A 22,561-nucleotide genomic window follows, 5' to 3' on the forward strand; every position below is an offset into this window, starting at 1 on the left:
AGTGATGGGACCAGATGCCATGATCTTAGTTTTCTTAATGTTGAGCTTTAAGCCAACTTTTTCACTCTCCTATTTCACTTTAATCAAGAGGCTTACACTGTTGGTGGGAATGCAAACTAGTACAGCCACTATGGGGAACAGTGTGGAGATGCCTTAAAAAACTGGAAATAGAACCGCCTTATGATCCAGCAATCCCACTGCTGGTCATACACACTGAGGAAACCAGAAGGGAAAGAGACACGTGTACCCCAATGTTCATCGCAGCACAGTTTATAATAGCCAGGACATGGAAGCAACCTAGATGTCCATCGGCAGATGAATGGATAAGAAAGCTATGGTACATATACACAATGGAGTATTACTCAGCCATTAAAAAGAATACATTTGAATCAGTTCTAATGAGGTGGATGAAACTGGAGCCTATTATACAGAGTGAAGTAAGCCAGAAAGAAAAACACCAATACAGTATACTAACGCATATATATGGAATTTAGAAAGATGGTAACAATAACCCTGTGTACGAGACAGCAAAAGAGACACTGATGTATAGAACAGTCTTATGGACTCTGTGGGAGAGGGAGAGGGTGGGAAGATTTGGGAGAATGGCATTGAAACATGTAAAATATCACGTATGAAACGAGTTGCCAGTCCAGGTTCGATGCATGATACTGGATGCTTGGGGCTAGTGCACTGGGACGACCCAGAGGGATGGTATGGGGAGGGAGGAGGGAGGAGGGTTCAGGGTGGAGCACACATGTATACCTGTGGCGGATTCATTTTGATATTTGGCAAAACTAATACCATTACGTAAAGTTTAAAAATAAAATAAAATTTAAAAAAAAGAGGCTTTTTATTTCCTATTCACTTTTTGCCATAAGGGTGGTGTCATCTGCATATCTGAGGTTATTGATATTTCTCCTGGCAATCTTGATTCCAGCTTATGCTTCCTCCAGCCCAGCATTTCTCATGATGTACTCTGCATATGCTTGGTCATAGAAGGGGCCAAATAAGTTCCTCAGTTATCCATTGCTGCATAACAAACAATTCCAAAATTCAGTATTTAAAGCAATAACATTTTTCTATGTCTCCCCATTATGTCAGTCAGAAAAGCAGAGCCGACTCAGCGGAGTAACTTGCTTACTCCACATAGTGTCGGCTGGCACCACTTAGTGTGATTCTTCTATTACCTATGTTCCTTTCCTAAGTTTGAAGTGATTATATATTTATTTATCAAACCCAAAATTATATATTTATTTATCTCCTTTGTGTAGTTAGACAGCTATGACTAATAAAAGGAAGGTAAGTGTGGATGTAGGTAATGTGGTTCCGGAACAGGAATACATGCTTGCTGAAAATTAGACTTTGACATGTATTTTTTTAATTCTCTGATTTTCTTCGCAAAGAGCTTAAGTTGTCTTCTATAATCAGAAAGGCCAAAATGGCTATTTTCACTTGGAAATTTCAAAAATCATCTGGACAAACTTCTTCCTGGCCTTTAAAATAATCAAGTTGGCTGTTAACATCAACTGATGCACTTGGGGAGGTCTCCAAGCATGACTGAGTACTCTGGAAATTTCTAGAAGGCACATCAGCAGGCTTTCATCTACCTTTCCACAGGAGAATGAGCAAGGTTAAGTTTGCTCATGCCTCAAGGTAGTCAATTTATGAGCTCACTTCTCTGTTTTGAAAATATTTACCTAAAATATTGTTTTTGTAGTTTAAAGAGGGGAGATAAGACTAAATAAACATGAAGTCATAAGACCACAAAATAATATTTATTTCCTTATTCACTATTTCACAGTGACAGGTTCCCCATATATAATTAATGTTAAAATGATATATTTTTCTCTAAATTGTGTTTCTTCTCAATCAGATTTATTTCTATTTTAGAAACTACTAACACCAAGATTTGGCTCTTAAGATTATCTTAACATTGGACTGCAAGGAGATCCAACCAGTCCATTCTAAAGATCAGTCCTGGGTGTTCATTGGAAGGAATGATGCTAAAGCTGAAACTCCAATACTTTGGCTACCTGATTTGAAGAGTTGACTCATTGGAAAAGACTCTGATGCTGGGAAGGATTGGGGGCAGGAGGAGAAGGGGACGACAGAGGATGAGCTGGCTGGACGGCATCACCAACTCGATGGACATGAGTTTGAGTGAACTCCGGGAGTTGGTGATGGACAGGGAGGTTTGGCATGCCGCTATTCATGGGGTCGCAAAGAGTCAGACATGACTGAGTGACTGAACTGAACTGAACATTTCCTTATTGTATTCATTGTTGGTAAACTGAACTTATACGACTGTGAGGTAATTTGTGCATGCTTAATTGCTAAATTGTGTCCAACTCTATGCAATAGACTGCAGCCTGCCAGGCTCCCCTGTCCATGGGATTCTCCAGGCAAGAATACTTAAGCAGGTTGCCATTTCCTTCTCCAGAGGATCTTCCCAAATCAGGGATCAAACTCAAGTCTCTTATGGCTCCTGCATTGGCAGGTGGATTCTTTACCACTAGCACGACTTGGGAAGCTATAGAGGGTGTTTGTAAATACTATCCAAGGAAATTATGTCATGTTCTTGCTGTCTTCATCAAGGAATCCTAAAAATTGCCACAATTTAATATAAGAACAGTTTTTGCCTTTAAACTAGTATTCATAAAATCTCATTATTCACACTGACAGGTAATTAAAAAAAAACATAGATGCACTTATGGAATAAAATGGGGTTAAGTACCATCAAAATCAAGTAATTTTTTTCCTCTTGTAACACAAACACTCAGTCCAAGACATGGTTTTATTTCCTGTGTGGTGTAGAGTAATGTGAAAAGTGAAATATATAGGCTTAAATTGAAGGAAACCATGGTCTTAATGGAATCATTACAGAAATTGCTCCAGAATGCTACATCCTTCCAGAAATAATAACTCTGTTATGTCAGCAAATTTGGAGTCAGCATGGGTTACCTGCTCCACACAAGGGGCCTGGTCATGTTGGTTAGACCTGCCTGGGGCTTAGCCCAACATGAGCGCCTGACCTTTCAGAAAATATTTTAAATTCATTAATCAATGTTCTTTGCCTGCATTTTGCTGGTTTTGCTTTTTAACCTACTATTTATATCCTTTTTTAAGATGGCCCATCCCTATACCAATGCAAATGAGAATTGTAAGCATAACAGTTCTGTCTAGTAATTAATGAAACATTCTTTAGGCCCAGATACTATTACCAAAGTCCACCATATGACTGGTATCCTTTGGTTGTTGTTGTTTAGTCACTAAGTCATGTCCGACTCTTTGAGACCCCGTGGACTGTAGCCCACCAGTCTCCTCTGTGCATGGAATTCTCCAGGCAAGAATACTGGAGTGGGTTGCCATTCCCTTCCAGGAGATTTTCCCCACACAGGGACTGAACCCAGGTCTCCTTCATTGCAGGCAAATTTTTACCATCTGAGCCACCAGGGAAGACTGTCCCTCCTGTCTGCATAGAAATAGATGACCATCTTTCCGTGTTTAACATGAGTAAGATGTCTTGAGCTCTCAAACAACCGTATGAAGCCAGTTTCTCCTGTTCATGGAGAAATGATCCTGACTTCAGCTTGTATTTGGAAAGGAATGACATAAATATCTTAGATGCCCTTTTATTGGTTATATACACAAACACATTTGTGTGTTTCTGTGTTATCTGTTCCTACTGCTGAAAAATGACACTTCTTCAAACCTTGCTGTTTTGACTGTCAGTCTCCCACAAACTGCCAGCAGAGTGACTGGCAGGCAGAACCGTGTGGTTAGTGGAAAAACTTGCTAGAACCTAGTGGAATGAGCAGAACTTTGAGCAACAGCATTTTTATTCTGAAATCAAACAGCCTCTGATGACTTCTCTTTCCTGTCAAGTTCTGGAGGTCTTGGTGGTTTGCTTGTTTCTGTTTTGTCCTGAATTTTTGTACTTTTCTTACATACACTGCATGTGAAATAGCCCAGTAGACCTCTTTGGGGATCCAGGATTTTGCTAGGTGATACCAAGGGATGGATGTAATTCACTGACATTTTGTCAGGCTGTTAAAGAATAAATTTTCCTTGGCTGTGGCAGGAGGTAATTATTTTGGTTTGTTTGCTTCTGACACAGGGGAAGAAAATTGGGGGTTGTTATTTCAACTATTCCAAGATACTCTGTGTTCTGTTTGGCAGGAAGGGAAAAAAAGCATTTCATATTGGAGGAATGATCAGCTTCTGCTTTCCCCTATGGACTTGATGCACTTCTCAACGCTGTGCATATTTTTTGACAACATCAGTCTCTTTGCGGCTTTGCTTCTTGTCCCCAAAGACATTCTTGATGGACCTCTTTGTCCACTAAACCCTCCTGACATTTAATCTGTAGCACTCTCTGTTAGGGGCTTCCCTGGTGGCTCAGCAGTAAAGAATGCAATGCAGGAGATGCCAGAGACGCGGGTTGGATCCCTGGGTTGGGAAGATCCCTTGGAGAAGGAAATGGCAACCCACTCCAGTATTCCTGCCTGGAGAATCTCATGCACAGATAAGTCTGACAGGCCACAGCCCATGGGATGGCAAAGAGTCGGACACAACTGAGTGACTAAGCATGCATGTAAACGTAAAACATCTACTTATACAGATGCCTCTAGATAGCAAGCTCTTTGAATGACATATTCAGTAGCCCAGATCCAAGCTGTAAAAGGGTAGGTACTTAATTAAACTCTACCAGAAGAATGTAGTTGTCCATTAGGTACTGGCTGGACCCTTTTTTTAAATTATTAACTAAAATCTTAGCTGTCACCACATTCCTGAAATTGCTCCGAGATAAATAGCAAGAACCAAGATCTCGGCTCATGGGCTGAACTGCACCTGCTGCCTTCTTATCACCTGTCCTCAAAGTCTGGTTCTACAGGGGAGAGGGCTCCCCCAGGGGGTAAGTCTTCTCCATGTCCTCCCTTAACTAACGCCTCTTACCTGCACCCCACACGTCTTAACAAGGCTTTGGGGGTCATTCATCAGAGGAAAAACAATGTTAATCAACATTGTTCTCAAGCCAAGGTTAATTCAAAAATTGTTCAAAATATGTGTTTATCACAGAAACAGACTCACACACTTAGAGAACAAATTTTCCTCCACCAGGGAGGAAAAGCGAGGGGACGGGCTAGTTAGGGAGTTTGAGGTCAACTTTTACACAGGGCTCTATTTAAAATGGATAACCAACAAGGACCTCCTGTACAGCACAGGGAACTCTGCTCAATGTTATGCAGCAGCCTGGATGGGAGAGGAGTTTGGAGGAGAATGGGTACATGTATATGTACGGCGGAGTCACTCTACTCTGTACATGAAACGATCACAACATTGTTAATCAGCTATACTCCAATATAAAATAAAAAGTTTAAATATATATATTTATAAGCATTTGTCATATGTATTAAAATGAAAGTCACCTGGAAAACATTTATGGGCTTTTCCATCAGAGAGACAGAATAACGATAACGATAATAACCACAGAAACTTCTGAATTCTTACTGTGTATTGCCACTGTGCGTTTCCACAATCACCTCATTTTTTGTAATGCCTCTGGTAAGCAGATTTTTTTAACTCCTGTTTCACAGATGAGTCAACTGAGGCTTGGTTCCTCAATGAATCTTGTCAGCCCTGGTCCCCCATGATACCTACACTGATTGTTACAATGTTCATCCAAATTAACGGTGTAAAAGGCATTCTGTATTAGCAAAGTCTGCTCTCAAGCCTGGCATCTCAAGCACCAGAACATGGTGAGTGTTCTAGGGCGAACCCAGCCTCTTCCTCTCTTCTCTGTGGGCTGCAGTCCCTGTCTTAGTCTGCCTGGTGCTGTTGCCTGAGAAAAAGCTAAGCTTATCCTCTCTGCTTCCAAAGGTGACTCAATGATCTCGAACCCCTCACTTCTCATCCTTGCATCCATGATCACTCTCTAATCTTAGTTAACCCTAGCTTCCTCCTCCAGCACTGTCTCCTCCAGAATTCCTTAGCTTGGTAAACACTTTCCCCTATATCCATAATCTATTTTCCGAACAACCGCCATCTTTTCTTCCTACCTAAAGCTGGGTTCTCACCTACAATCAGTGTCCCCGGCTGCCTACCAAGGTATACACACAATTGCACACACACAAAATACACATGTTAGTGACCTTTCAGCATGTAACACAGAGCTTGGCTCATACCAGATACTTATTGGGTATTTGCTAAATAATGAATGAAATTCTTTCTGTTTAGTGCACAAAGTTGAATATCTAAAACCATCTAAGGTGAAAAGCTGGACAGATAGTGATCCATGTGCAAAAAGACCAGCTTACCACATAAAGGCTTTCATGGAAAAACAGTCCCACATCATAAAAGTTTCCACCGTGCCTCACTGGGCGTGTCCTGGTCTTCAGCTGCTCCTCCGGGTTCCATTGCAAGACACGACCGCCTGGTTGACCAAGCAGGGACACTTTGAGGAGGTAGGAGCCTTGGGGAACCTTGTTCTTGAGACCCCTGATGCACTTCATCTGTATCTGAAGAGGCTGAGGTGACCGACTCTGCTCAACCTAAAGAAAAGACAGGTTTCTTGAATTTCTTGAACGATGCAGGAATTGGGTAAAACCACACAATTAGCCACAGTGCATTTCTCAGGGAGGGAAAAAGTAGACAATTATTTTTACTCAACCTGTAATTGTCAGGTGTTAGCTGTGATAACAGAGGCGGACTACAGGAGATGTAATTAGGGGGTCAAAAGGCATGCCTACTGATTATTCGAGGGAAAGTTGAGCCAGTTCTTAAGCGTGGTATGTTAATGATCTGTGACATCAGAAACCATTCATCTATTATAATGAGATAGAATGGACAGGAAACTGACACTTCTGAAAGCCACACAGCAGGCCTCTTAAGGGATGGATGAACATGGACAGCAAGCTTGAACGGTGACAGCCCTCACCTCTCTCACTAATCACAGATCATGGGCCCCATTGATGAGTGATGTGCAAAACAGGTCAGGCTAACGCCTCACCTGATCGAATGCTTGCCTCTAATTTCAACATGAGGTCACTTTGCCCCACAGGGTTCAACTGAGAGTCTAAATACATAAAGGAAGAAGAGCATTTCTATCTGCTTCAGCCTAAAACTTGGCATGAACTGCATGTAGCTAAAGAATATGATAGAAGAATATTTTACGGCACACTTGAATTTCATTGCTTACCTTCAGCTGGGACCAAAGGGCCATTCATTTTTAGTAAATGCTGAAAAGTTGGTACAAACTGATAAGCTGTTTAATGTCCTGTTGCTTCAGATTACACAAAAATTAAACTGAGATTATTAATAACTCAAAAGTCATAAAGTCATGTTTCCTACCCTAATAGCCTTAAGGCTAATTTGACCTTAAAGAATTCTCTATTACATTGTGCTTTAAGCAAAATTAATGTCATTTTTAGAAACAGGTTACTCTCCTGGCTACCGATGTTGGTAGCACCATTCGTTAATCTGCAGTTAACAGTAAAGCACTTTTTAATCCTGCCTAGACTTTATTTTCTGAGAGATAATATATATTTCCATATAGACAGTATGCTTCTGGAATCAAATCACAGTTAAGTAAACAATGAAAGTTGCTAAACTTCTTCTGCTTTTTTCATACAAGTCAGACTTAACCACTAATCAGAATAACAATTATTTTTTGGTTTAATTATAAAATCTTAATTAACAATAAAGACTTAACCTTAGCATTTTCGTTGCCAAAAATATTTTAAAAATTAACACCGTGTGAATAAATAAGACAATCTCTTTAAACCTCAAGGCAGGATTACTGATGCAGGCAGACTGAGTTATTAAACACATTCTAAATTAAACGCCTCTATGAATTTTATACTGAAATATATTGTGATAGTTTTGCATGCCAAATGTGACATTTTGTATTTCAGATTCATCTTCTGTAGTAATTTTGGAAATGTCATACAAACAAAGATTTTGTCATTTACCAATGGAATTACTATGCATGGCCGCTTAGCCATCTTTTGCTGGCTCTCGTGGTTGATTCAAGTCAGCAAGCCATAAAAAATCTTTATCTCTCTGAAACACAGCAATTTGGAAGATAATCGAATGGTGACTAGGGGGCAGAAATGCCAGTCTGAGGAATTATACCACAATCTCTCTTGCATTTACAACCTTCCTCAGAGCGAGTGTCAGCAGAGGAGAGAGAGGAGATGGAAAATTCATCAAATGTCAAGCCTTGTCTCATTTGCATGGTGGCAAGTCGGCCTCATTGTCTAGGGAGAACCCAGCCTGGCTCCATGGACCCAGTTTTGAGGAATTCCAGCGGCTTGGAACCTTTTAGCAATTCTATTTCAGCATAGAACCCTCCTCAAAACGAGTTATTAAGACTTGCTAGGGACGTCCCTGGAGAGGCAGTGGTTAAGACCTCATGCTTCTACTGCAGGGGGGTGTGGGTTCAAGCCCTGGTTGAAGAACTAGGATCCCACATGCCATGGGGCTGGGCCAAAAAGTAAAGGAATTAATTAATTTTTTAAAGACCTGCTAGAACTCCACTTATCTAAAGGGTGGGCCCTGCAAGAGGAAAGGCACAACAAGAAAGGGAGTCAATGAAATTGACCTTGGATTTAACTTCTTTACATCAGAGGGAAAAAGTCTCCGGAAACTCACCTTCCAGCAGGGCCAAGGCCACACCGCTCCCTTTGACGGGTGGGTTACTTCTGGGAGGGTACCAAGCTTGGCTATGCCACCTGCTTCACAAACATTTGGATCTGCAATTATTCCTTGACTTGTAGTTCTGTAGCAGGTATAGTAAGAGGGGAAATGAAAAGAAGAGAAATTGATGATGGCAGATAGTGGAAAAGTTCGCCTTTGATACAACACACAATCTGATGTATCCCTTGCACCTTTTCTCAGAATAACAAGAGTCAGAGAAACACCATGCCACAGTGGATTCAAGTAGGGAGGTGAGTCATTTTTTAAATGAAACCCTATAAAATATGTGACTCTCTGTAAGAGGAGGGCATGGCAGCCGACTCCAGTACTCTTGCCTGGAGAATCTCAAGGACGGGGGAGCTTGGCAGGCTACAGTCCATAGGGTTGCACAGAGTAGAATATGACTGAGGCGATTTAGCATACACGCATGCAAGCGTTCCAATTCCTAGGCCAGGAAGATAACCTGGGGAGGAAATGTCAACCCACTCCAGTATTCTTGCCTGGGAAATCCCATGGACAGTCCACGGGGTCACAAAGAGTCAGACACGACTTAGTAACTAAACAACCACATATGAGCTAAAGATCTTCCAACAATTAAAATATGACTTGTTTTGGAAAGCACCAGATCCAATACTTGATAAAATGTGTTACCACTTCCTTTTCTATCATCACCCCTTCAATCTTATGACTTGTTGGAGAAACCATGGGAAAGAATTATTTAAATAAGTGAATAGCTGATATGACGTAATCTTTTTATTTTTTTCAATACAATGTCCAGAGATCAAAATCTATCCATGCATGCTAAGTCACTTCAGTCATGTCCCACTCTTTGTGACCCCATGGACACATGGAGTCTGCCAGGCTCCTCTGTCCATGGGATTCTCCAGGCAAGAATACTGGCGTCTACGTTGAATCTACGTCTCTTACGTCTCCTGCATTAGCGGATGGGATCTTTACCACTGTGCCACCTGGGAAGCCTTCAAGATCTATGTCTAGCTTCAAAATGTTCCCCAAGTGTTTCCTCCTATTAACATTTACTGGCTTGAACTGAGGTTCTTCTTTATCACCTCTTTTTTTTCCTTCTTTCTTTTTTTTTTCACTCTTCACGATTCCTAACAGCCAGCATTTCCAAATTCATTTGAATTAAGAAGGATCTTGCATTTCACTTCTCCTGACTTCAGCTTAATTCCATGAGCAGGGCCATCTGTAACAATGACAGCCCCTCCACCAAGGAATGGCCTTTTTGGGTCTCACAGCTGATTTAGTTTCCTGGGATAGAAATGATCCCCCTTAATTTAGTTAGAACTACATTGACACGAGAGCTCATTAGTACCCCCATTTGCTGGCAATTCAATTTCAAATTAAATACACTTTGTTGTAAATTTTATTACTTTTAAACTACTGTATCTGTTGTCTGTAATGGCCCTATTATACAGTTATGAAGGTAAACCGATTTCATTAGTAAACATCAGACATGTTATATAAACCGCCGTGAGATGTTTTCCTCAGTTTCTTTCTTTGTTCCGGTGGCAAAAAAATGTAAAGCCCTCGTGAAATATCCTAAAAACTTAATCTAAAGAATTATATACTGAATTCATGATAATCATCCTAAGGGGGGGTAAGAAAGCAGGGTTCTCAGTTGTAATTTGCGTTCTTTGTAATTAAAGGGTTCCTAAAAATACCTTCCTTAGTTAAAAAAGAATGTGACGCACATCAAAAGGTTAATAAACAGCTTCAAGAGGATGCCAGCTACCTAGAGATAAGTCTAGGGGTTTGTGGCCCCTTGGAGTCACCATACTCTAGACCAGGAGCCAGACATCACCTTACTTTTGAATCAGGACTTGTAGTACAGTGTTCCTTTTTCTCCTGTATACAGCTCTTATTATCAATTTTGTAATTATATAAATATACATGCATGATTGTGCACTATATAAAATCTAATTTTATAAAAATACCCCCATCAAAGTCACTCAATAGTCCTCAGCCCAGAGATAAACACTGGTAAAATACTGAGGTCTATTCTTCACAGCTAGGGCTTCCCTGGTGGCTCAGTGGGAAAGAACCCTCCTGCCAATGCAGGAGACGTGGGTTCAATCCCTGGATTGGGAAGATCCTCTGGAGAAGGGAATGGTAACCCACTCCAGTATTCTAGACTGGGAAATCCCATGGACAGAGGAGCTTGGTGGGCTACAGTCCATAGGGTTGCAAAGAGTCAGACACGACTGAGCAACTGAGCGTGAGAATTCTTCACAGCCAGGTAGCAAGACTCACTGTTTTTTCTTTTACAAAATGAGGCTGATGCTGTAAATACTTTGTAACTTGTTTTTCTCACTTTGTGCATTATACAGATTTTCCAGGAGATTAATTTTGTTTAAGTACAAATTTTTAGCAATGACTTACTATTTAATTTTAAGTGTCTACCATAATTTATTTAAATAATCCCTTGTTGTTGGATATTTAGGTTAGTTCAAATTTTCATGACCATAAGTTAGCCTATAATTAATTTTCTCTCGCATATAATGTGGGGCCAACGTCCCTGGCTATTTGGGGATAAAGTCCAATCACTAGAAATGTAGCATGTAGTAGGTATGCTTGTCTATACCTTCTTGAGTGTTGGAAGGAAACCTCAGCAATATGTAATCCTGCCCATATGGCCTATTTTTTCAAGTACTGAATAATATTCACAGACAGGTGTCAGATGATACTTTATTTTCACTGCTAGTAGGATTAAGAGTTAAGTAAAATGGCAATGAATAAACAGCACTGGGGTATAACAAGGTTTCCAGCCTCCGTGCTGTTGACATTTTGAACCACATAATTCTTCGTTGCCCTGTGCATTATGGAATGTTTAGCAAGATGCTTGTCCTCTGCCCGCTAGATGCTGTTAACAGCTTCCCCCTAGGTCCAGTCATGACAATCAAAAATATCTCCAGTTATTGCTAAATGTCCCCTAGGGGCAAAATTGATCCCTGCTGTGAATCACAGTATTAACTAGTGTTTATTTAGTGTTTCTCATGCTCAGAGCACTCTTTGAAATGCATCATATTTATTATCTCATTTAACCCTTAAAATAATCCACCAAGGTATTATTATTCTTGCTTCACTGATGAAAAGCTGATGCTAAGTAAAGTTCTCTCCCTCAACATCCCGTTGGAGGTCACATAGTCAAAGAGGGGGAGGCCCAAGCTTCCAGAGGAGACCATCCCTCCTGAGAACCTCTGAACCTGTACCTACTGCTCCTGCACCTCCTGATCTGAGATGCAGGGGCAGAAACTGCCATGTCCCAATCTTAGAAGCTCCCACCCTGGATCAGGATTTGGGTAGTCTCTGAAAGGCTGAAATCCCCTCCCTAAACTGTCCTATATGAACGAAAAGGCACAGATACATCCCAGGAGGAAATGGGGTCATGGATCTCCCAAACCGGAACCTTAGGGTGAATCAAAGTAGGGGGTATGCCCATAATTAGTCCACACCAAAAGGAACAAACAAGAAAATAAAACACATTAAATGTACCACTAAGGGAACATACTTCTCAAATGTTCTGTTGCTCTTTAAACATGACATAGGAATGTATTCGCCGAGTCCCTCCCCGTCAAATGTCAAATCCTGCATGAAAGAAAACAGAAATGGAAAAAAAAAGATATTCAAAATGTACTTGAACATCTATGTAAAAGCTGGCTTTTCCAAGACCAGGGTATGCTGACTCTTAAAGGTTTAGGTTCCAATATGAACACAGGGATTATACCAATGGTAGCCACCTTACGGATTTCTCAGGTGGCTCAGTGGTAAAGAAACCACTCGTCAAGGCAGGAGATGTGGGTTTGATCACTGGGTTGGGAAGATCTCCTGGAGGGAAAAAACAGAAACCCACTCCAGTACTCTTGCCTGGGAAATCCCATGGGCAGAGGAGACTGGCAGGCTACAGTCCATGGGGTTACAAAACAGTCAGACAAGACATAATGACTAAACAACAAACAATAAGCCACCTTATTATGGAATCTGAATTTCCTCAGTCTCCTTAGTTACTTTTTGGCCAAAAAGGTAGAGAGAATAGTGAATGATATAACCAGAAGATGGAGAAATGCCTTGGGGATACCAACATAGCTTTCTTTGTCTCTTTCTATTTCTCTGTTCTCTCTCTCTGTCTCCCTGTCTCTGCCTCTCTCTCTCTCTCTCTCTCTCTCTCTCTCTCTCTCTCATACACACACCCTTTAATAGTACAATTTAATAAGACAGAAATGGATACGTGGCTAGATATTTAGGATGCTAGCGATGTTAATAATAATTGTGATCATATAATTTATGATTCAGTCTGGGACATTTTGAAGTCAAGGGGAGATTTTAATTATTCTGGGACAACAGGCATAACCCAGAACTGTCCCTTGAAAACTGTAATATATAGTAATCCTATGAAAACATTCCTCCAGATGTTCTGAGAAGGTACCATACAGGCAAATATCAACGTATTGACTGAAAATGAATGAGAGGGAGGGAACTCGGGATGGAAGCCACAGCCCTTTTATAACCTGATCCTGGAAATGACATTCCATCACTTCTTCTGTATGCTATTGGTCATACTTGTACAGTGTCAGAGGGAATTACACAAAGGTATGAACACCAGGCAGTGGTGGTTAAAAAAAAAATGTCTGCCACTGCAGGAGACAAAAGAGATACAGTTTCTATCCCTGGGTAGGAAAGATCCCCTGGAGGAGGCCATGGCAACCCACTCCAGTATTTTTGCCTGGAGAATCCCATGGACAGAGGAGCCAGATGGGCTACAGTCCATAGGTTTGCAAAGAGGCAGACCAACTGAAGCAACTTAGCACGCACGCACGCATGCTTGAATAACAGAAGGCTAGAAGCATGCTTCTACAGTGATTATGAAGTCCAGACAAGTGTTGGAAAGTCCTTGATTAAGCCTCAAGATCTGAGAATAACCCTGTGGCTCTCGGCTCTGTTCTCTGGACTCTTGGTGTCATCTTCTGGATAGTCCTTCCTTTTTTCATGAAAGGTAGCATGTGCTTACTTCTCAGCGATTTTCTAACCCTGTTTCCTGCCAGTAGAATTTTGGAATTCAAAGACCTCTTTTTATTTTGTCCTCTCTTTGTTCTCTTCAATCAAAGCAGGTGATTTCTCTGCTCATGTAATTCCACCTAAGGCTTTGTTGGTCTTCCATTAATCTTAGTGGATTACACCTTATTAGACATTGATGATTTTCGCTATGTTCTTATTTTTTAATGGCATAATGAAGGTTAAATTTTTCTGACCCTGCATGCCCCTTACAAAACTAACACAGTCATTTGTGAATTCCCCTCTTCTAAGGTGTGTCCACTAAGGTGTCCAGTCATTTCTTATAATGAAGCTGCCAGCAGAAAATGGCCTTTAGTAAAAGACTGGCACCCATAATGCTCTGCTTCACCGATCACTGCTAGAACTAGTCAGGGTAATTGGAATCATGAGAAGAAGTTTATGTATTTTATTTCCGACTTGATCTTTTAAAATATTGAAAATTGAGGTTAGGTTGTCAGTGTGGAATGTTTGGTCAAGGAGTCCCAAACAACATGACTTCATGATTATTACCCTAAATTCAGCATAATTTAAGTATACTGCCTTAAAGACATAATTTTTGAGGTTTTGTTTTTTATTTCTCTAAAATAGTCCTGCTTCATTAGTTCTCTCTATTGAACTGATCCAAGAGAGGAAAATATAGTTGGAAAACCTGTTAGACCACTTAAGAACATGTTTTTAAAACATACATTTCAAGAGGGAAGGATTAGACACCAGAGTCTCTTATGCATACTCTCTGTTTGAAACTTCTTCATGGATATTTCCTACTTGTGAAAGAAAAAACTAAACACATATAAAATCATTGTCATGTGGTCATAGTAATACTTTAAAGGCTCTTCATCATCTTAGCAAATTTGTTATATCTGTGAAGTCTTATTGAACAGTAAAATGGGATGGAGTCATAGCTAATAATTTTTTTAACCTAAACTAATACATATTTTTTTTCTGAAAAGAACCTGAAGCATTGAATCTAATATATGTATTAGGTTTAATATATAATATTCTGACATATATATATATTAGATTCAATGCTTCAGGTTCTTTTCAGAAAATCTTGATCAACCTGTGATACATTTTTACATGAAATATATATATACACATATATATTTTAAAGTTGGAAAGGACTTTAAATATGAATTATTCAGTTCATTATGTACATTTTCTTCTTTCATATTCACAAAAGTTGATGATGTAAATTTTAGCCCACACTAAATACCTCAGGAATATTGGAGCTAAGAGGCAACAAGAGGAAAAACACATTTTAGATGCTGAAAAGCCATTTACTAGGCAGTCTTTTTACTATCAAAAATACTTTTTTACTTCATTTCCTGAAATGAAGGTACTTAATATAAAGGAAAAACAAGTGTTTGGAGAAGCTTGTTTTAACATTTATAAATTTATAGATTTTTTTCTATTAGCAGTATATTTATGGGGATTTTGAAGCATGCTTGTTCTTTTTTTGACTCTATAACTGTCTCTCCCTTTGCATGGAGGTCATTCATCTTAAGGTTTCATGATCATTGTGTATTGCCTTCATTAACAATTTCATTAACAATTCTTTCAGGAAGGAGGTTGGTGGGTTACAGTCCCCCAACCATGGACAGAGGAGCCTAGAGGGTTAGTCCATGGGGTTGCAGAGTCAGACATGACTGAGCACACACATGCATGTGTGTGTATTTGAAAATCTAAACTAAAGGCATTAAAGCAAAATTAACATGCAAAATGCACTCAATAAGCTCCTTGGCTTCCAATTCATTACGTAATAATCTCATCAGATCTAGGACGGCAGAATCACAGAAAAAGGAATGTCCACAGTTGCATTTCTCCAAAAATAATTAATTAATTAATTCAACTTTATTGATCATCCTCTTGGGACCCTGAGTGCATTAAAATTTTAAGCAATAATTCAAATGCTCCCAGCTCATTCATCTTTGTTAGCTGAACTGTCAGAAGTTGTGAGAACTATTATTAATCCCTGTTTTACAGACTGAAAACAAAAAGCTACGTCATAGAGATGTTAACTTGCTCAAGATGACTTAGTAGGATGTGGAAGGCTGTTTACCCCCAGAGCTGTGCTCTCACCTGCATGTCACACCTCCCACTTCTATGTCATATCACCAAATATCATTTCTAAGAACCTCTCCTAACAGAAAAGTTAATCCAGAAGCTAAGCTATAAAAATGAAAACAGCACACTAATAATAACTGACTTTTATATGGCACTTTATTCAAAAAAACATAGAAACTTTTTCTCCTTTCTAGCACACTAATAATAACTGACTTTTATATGGCACTTTATTCAAAAAAACATAGAAACTTTTTCTCCTTTCTCTTTCACAATATTATGAAGGAAGAAGGTGAGGATCGTCCCCATTGTTTTCCAGATAAGAACACTGAGCTACAGGATTCATTTTGATATTTGGCAAAACCAATACAATATTGTAAAGTTTAAAAATAAAATAAAATTAAAAAAAAAAAAAGAACATCTTCAAACAGGCTGTGCTTAAGATCACACAAGTGGAACGTGATGTAACAGGATTCCCAGTCAAGCACGTTCTTTTGTAACTTGGTGAATTTCTTTCTTCTGTTTTTATCACACGGCAGAGAGCCCACTTGTCTGGCTTATAGTTTTGAAAACAATAGACTAAATGTCTTCAACTGTTTTACCTAAAGATATTTTGACTGATTCCTACATGCGTTCCTATTTTTCTGGTTAATCCACATCTTTCTTCAATCTAGAGATACTGGGACAGCCTCACAGAGACCAGCCATTCCCTTCCAGGAATCAAGCCTGGGATGGCTCAATTATCACTGCCTCGGGTGGTACACTAAAGATGGATAAAAACAGAACAGCACTATCATCCAAGGAAACAGACCACCCAAGAACTGACATTCACAATTCATCTGTATAAGTTTGTTTTTAAAAAAATTAACTCATTGCTAAAATCACAAGGCCAGTAATTCATGTGTCTGTTGACTATTGGATTCATAAATGCATCTGGTAAAGAATCTGTCTGCAGTGTGGGAGACGTGGGTTTGATCCTTGGGTTAGGAAGATCCCCTGGAGCAGGGCATGGCTACCCACTCCAGTATTCTGGCCTGGAGAATTCCAAGGACACAGTCCATGGGGTTGCAAAGAGTCAGACACGACTGAGCGACTTTCACTTCACTTCACTTCATAAAATAAAGCAAAATTTAAAGAGCAAAGTACCTTATCTCTTAGAGTCAGCTGCTACTGTGTTATTGCTGACATATCCTGGACTTTGCTCTCTGCTCTGTAATTTCCTGAACTTTCTTTTACCTATGCTGCCTCCAGATGTTGGTCTGACCTAGACTGCCCAAACCCTTTGGCAAGCTCAAAAACCAACAAAACTTTCTCCTCCTACTTAAACAACATTAGTATTATACTACGAGATTTCCTCCTGTTTATATTCAACCTTTAGTGTATAGCTAGTCAACAACAAGTCTCCAGCTATTTTTCTCCAATACTTCCTTTATTCATTACCTCTTTGACACTGGAAATGGGAAATGCAAACAGAAAAATTATGTTCCAAACTTCATCCGTCCTCCATCACTGCTTCCCTAAATGTGTTTCCACTCTTAAATGATTTCCTCTCAATCAAGAAAAAGTAAATAAGACATCAAAGGAGAAATTGAAAAATATGTTGAACTAAATGATAAAACATAACATCTCTAAATTAGTGGAATACAGCCAAGAAACACAGAGAAGAACATTTACAGCCTTCAAAGTCTACATTGTAGTGAAGACTACCCGAGTGCCTGAACCTGAGCAGCTTGGACCTGGGAGGTACAGGCAGCCGAGGGCCGGCCACGGATGGTTCCCGGCAGAGCAATCTAGAGCCTGAGCAGTGTGGGCAGGGAGGCTACACTTGCCATGAGCGGGGGGCAGACCCAGTGTGGCTGAGGCACTGCGAGCGCACACCAGTGTTATTTGTTTGCAGCGTCCCTCCCTCCCCACAGCGCGACTGAACAAGTGAGCCTAAAAAAAAAGTGTCCACCACCATCTCCTTTGTGTCAGGGCGGAAACCAGACACTGAAGAGACCAGCAAACAGAAGAAGCTATAACAGAGGGAACCGCCTTGGAAGCTACAGGCAATAGATTAAAACCCTGTGGTTAGTACCGACTTCATAGGAAGGGGCCTATAGATCTTGAGAAATATAAGTCGGACCAAGGAACTAGCCGAAAATGAACTGAACCCACAATACCCACAACAAAACTAGAGAAAGTTCTAGATATATTTTTACTATTTTTATGATCATTCTTTCTTTCTTTCTTTTTTTAAATTTTTTAAAGAATTTTAAGTCCTCTATCATTCCTTTAATTTTCACTTTTATAGCCTACTATTACTTAGCAAAAAAAAAAAAAAAAGACCTTTTTTTAAAAGCAAACTTCATATATATATTTTTTATAATTTTTTTGACTTTTCTTTTTTTCTTCTTTAACACTGTATTTTTGAAATTCCAAACTCTACTCTAGATTTTTAATTTTAGCTTTTTGGTATTTGTTATCAATTTTGTACCTATATTTTTTTTTAATAATTTTTGTGACTTTTTTTCCCTCTCTTTCTTTCTCTTCTTTTATATAACATTGTATATCTGAAATTCCAGACTCTACTCTAGATTTTTAGTTTATGGTTTTTGGTATTTGTTATCATTTTTGTACCTATATTTTCTTTATAATTTTTGCAACTTTGTTTGTTTTTGTTTGTTTGCTTTTCTCTCTTTTTTCTTCTTCTTCTTTTTTAACATTGTATTTTTGAAATTCCAAACTCTAGACTTTTAACTTTTGCTTTTTGGTATTTGTTATCAATTTTGTACCTATATTTTCTTTATAATTTTTGCGACTTTTTTTTGTTATTTTGTTTGTTTTTTTCTCTTTCTTTTCCTTCTTCTTTTCTTTAACATTGTATTTTTGAAATTCCAAACTCTACTCTAGATTTTTAATTTTTGATTTTATGTATTTTTTACCAATTTTGTACCTTTAAGAACCCAATCTTCAGTACTCATTTTTCACTAGGGAGCGAGATTACTGGCTTGACTCCTCTCTCTCCCTTTGGACTCTCCTTTTTCTCCACCAGGTCGCCTGTGTCTCCTCCCTAACCCCTCTCTACTCTACCCAACTCGGTGAATTTCTGTGTGTTCCAGATGGTGGAGAACACTTAGGGAACTGATTACTGGCTGGATCTGTCTCCCTCCTTTTCATTTCCCTCTTTTATCCTCCTGGCCACCTCTGTCTCCTTCCTCCTTCTTCTCTTCTCTGTATAACTCCGTGAACATCTCTGAGCAGTCCAGTTGTGGAGTACACATAAGGAAGTGACTACTGGGTATCCCACTCTCTCCTCTATTGATTCCACCTCATCTCATTCGGGTCACCTCTAAATCCCTCCTCCCTCTTCTCTTCTCCATGTAACGCTGTGAACGTTGTGAACCATGTGAACGCTCTGGGTGACCCTCACGGTGGAGAAACTTTTCATCTTTAACGTAGATGTTTTATCAATGGTGCTGTATAGAAGGAGAAGTTTTGAAATGACTGTAAAAATAAGACCGATAACTGGAAGCAGGAGGCTTAAGTCCAAACCCTGACTCCAGGGAACTCCTGACTCCAGGGAACGTTAATTGACAGGAGCTCATCAAACGCCTCCATACCTACACTGAAACCAAGCACCACACAAGGGCCAACAAGTTCCAGGGCAAGACATACCAAGCAAATTCTCCAGCAACAAAGGAACACAGCCCTGAGCTCCAAGATACAGGCTGCCCAAAGTCACCCCAAAACCATAGACATCTCATAACTCATTACTGGACACTTCATTGCACTCCAGAGAGAAGAAATACAGCTCCATCCATCAGAACACCGACACAAGCTTCCCTAACCAAGAAACCTTGACAAGCCACCTGTACAAACCCACACACAGTGAGGAAACGCCACAATAAATAGAACTCCACAAACTGCCAGAATACAGAAAGGACACCCCAAACTCAGCAATTTAAACAAGATGAAGAGACAGAGGAATACCCAGCAGATAAAGGAACAGGATAAATGCCCACCAAACCAAACAAAAGAGGAAGAGATAGGGAATCTACCCGATAAAGAATTCCAAATAATGATAGTGAAATTGATCCAAACTCTTGAAATCAAAATGGAATCACAGATAAATAGCCTGGAGACAAGGATTGAGAAGATGCAAGAAAGGTTTAACAAGGACTTAGAAGAAATAAAAAAGAGTCAATATATAATGAATAATGCAATAAATGAAATTAAAAACACTCTGGAGGCAACAAATAGTAGAATAACAGAGGCAGAAGATAGGATTAGTGAATTAGAAGATAGAATGGTAGAAATAAATGAATCAGAGAGGAAAAAAGAAAAACGAATTAAAAGAAATGAGGACAATCTCAGAGACCTCCAGGACAATATTAAACGCTACAACATTCGAATCATAGGGGTCCCAGAAGAAGAAGACAAAAAAAAAGACCATGAGAAAATACTTGAGGAGATAATAGTTGAAAAGTTCCCTAAAATGGGGAAGGAAATAATCACCCAAGTCCAAGAAACCCAGAGAGTCCCAAACAGGATAAACCCAAGGCGAAACACCCCAAGACACATATTAATCAAATTAACAAACATCAAACACAAAGAACAAATATTAAAAGCAGCAAGGGAAAAACAACAAATAACACACAAGGGAATACCCATTAGGATAACAGCTGATCTTTCAATAGAAACTCTTCAAGCCAGGAGGGAATGGCAAGACATACCTAAAGTGATGAAAGAAAATAACCTACAGCCCAGATTATTGTACCCAGCAAGGATCTCATTCAAATATGAAGGAGAAATCAAAAGCTTTACAGACAAGCAAAAGCTGAGAGAATTCAACACCACCAAACCAGCTCTCCAACAAATACTAAAGGATATTCTCTAGACAGGAAACACAAAAACGGTGTATAAATTCGAACCCAAAACAATAAAGTAAATGGCAACGGGATCATACTTATCAGTAATTACCTTAAACATAAATGGGTTGAATGTCCCAACCAAAAGACAAAGACTGGCTGAATGGATACAAAAACAAGACCCCTACATACACTGTCTACAAGAGACCCACCTCAAAACAGGGGACACATACAGACTGAAAGTGAAGGGCTGGTAAAAGATTTTCCATGCAAATAGGGACCAAAAGAAAGCAGGAGTAGCAATACTCATATCAGATAAAATAGACTTTAAAACAAAGGCTGTGAAAAGAGACAAAGATGGTCACTACATAATGATCAAAGGATCAATCCAAGAAGAAAATATAACAATTATAAATATATATGCACCCAACACAGGAGCACCGCAATATGTAAGACAAATGGTAACAAGTATGAAAGGAGAAATCAACAATAACACAATAGTGGGAGACTTTAATACCCCACTCACACCTATGGATAAATCAACTAAACAGAAAATTAATAAGGAAACACAAACTTTAAATGATACAATAGACCAGTTAGACCTAATTGATATCTATAGGACATTTCATCCCAAAGCAATGAATTTCACCTTTTTCTCAAGCGCACATGGAACCTTCTCCAGGATAGATCACATCCTGGGCCATAAAGCTAGCCTTGGTAAATTCAAAAAAATTGAAATCATTCCAAGCATCTTCTGTGACCACAATGCAGTAAGATTAGATCTCAATTACAGAAGAAAAACTATTAAAAATTCCAACATATGGAGGCTGAACAACACACTGCTGAATAACCAACAAATCACAGAAGAAATCAAAAAAGAAATCAAAATTTGCATAGAAACGAATGAAAATGAAAACACAACAACCCAAAACCTGTGGGACACTGTAAAAGCAGTCCTAAGGGGAAAGTTCATAGCAATACAGGCATACCTCAAGAAACAAGAAAAAAGTCAAATAAATAACCTAACCCTACACCTAAAGCAACTAGAAAAGGAAGAACCCCAGCATTAGTAGAAGGAAAGAAATCTTAAAAATTAGGGCAGAAATAAATGCAAAAGAAACAAAAGAGACCATAGCAAAAATCAACAAAGCCAAAAGCTGGTTCTTTGAAAGGATAAATAAAATTGACAAACAATTAGCCAGACTCATCAAGAAACAAAGGGAGAAAAGTCAAATCAATAAAATTAGAAATGAAAATGGAGAGATCACAACAGACAACACAGAAATACAAAGGATCATAAGAGACTACTATTAACAATTTTATGCCAATAAAATGGACAATGTGGAAGAAATGGACAAATTCTTAGAAAAGTACAACTTTCCAAAACTCGACCAGGAAGAAATAGAAAATCTTAACAGACCCATCACAAGCACGGAAATTGAAACTGTAATCAAAAATCTTCCAGCAAACAAAAGCCCAGGTGCAGACGGCTTCACAGCTGAATTCTACCAAAAATTTAGAGAAGAGCTAACACCTATCCTGCTCAAACTCTTCCAGAAAATTGCAGAGGAAGGTAAACTTCCAAACTCCTTCTATGAGGCCACCATCACCCTAATACCAAAACCTGACAAAGATCCCACAAAAAAAGAAAACTACAGGCCAATATCACTGATGAACATAGATGCAAAAATCCTTAACAAAATTCTAGCAATCAGAATCCAACAACACATTAAAAAGATCATACACCATGGCCAAGTGGGCTTTATCCCAGGGATGCAAGGATTCTTCAATATCCACAAATCAATCAATGTAATACACCACATTAACAAATTGAAAAATAAAAACCATATGATTATCTCAATAGATGCAGAGAAAGCCTTTGA

General features: G+C 39.2%; 1 protein-coding gene across 1 annotated transcript in view; it reads right to left on the minus strand.

Annotated features, from left to right (window-relative positions):
- LOC129645359 (uncharacterized) overlaps positions 1-22,561 on the minus strand; it is a 288,071-nt gene that overhangs the window by 94,202 nt on the left and 171,308 nt on the right. Inside the window, exons 8-10 of the mRNA XM_055570431.1 lie at positions 12,227-12,303; positions 8,653-8,779; positions 6,318-6,551 (exon numbers count right to left, since the gene is read on the minus strand). Coding sequence (XP_055426406.1) covers positions 6,318-6,551; positions 8,653-8,779; positions 12,227-12,303 — 438 coding nt within the window. The remainder of the gene's footprint in view (positions 1-6,317; positions 6,552-8,652; positions 8,780-12,226; positions 12,304-22,561) is intronic.

The sequence above is a fragment of the Bubalus kerabau genome, chromosome 3 (genome assembly GCF_029407905.1).
Source record: "Bubalus kerabau isolate K-KA32 ecotype Philippines breed swamp buffalo chromosome 3, PCC_UOA_SB_1v2, whole genome shotgun sequence".
Taxonomy (NCBI): domain Eukaryota; kingdom Metazoa; phylum Chordata; class Mammalia; order Artiodactyla; family Bovidae; genus Bubalus; species Bubalus kerabau.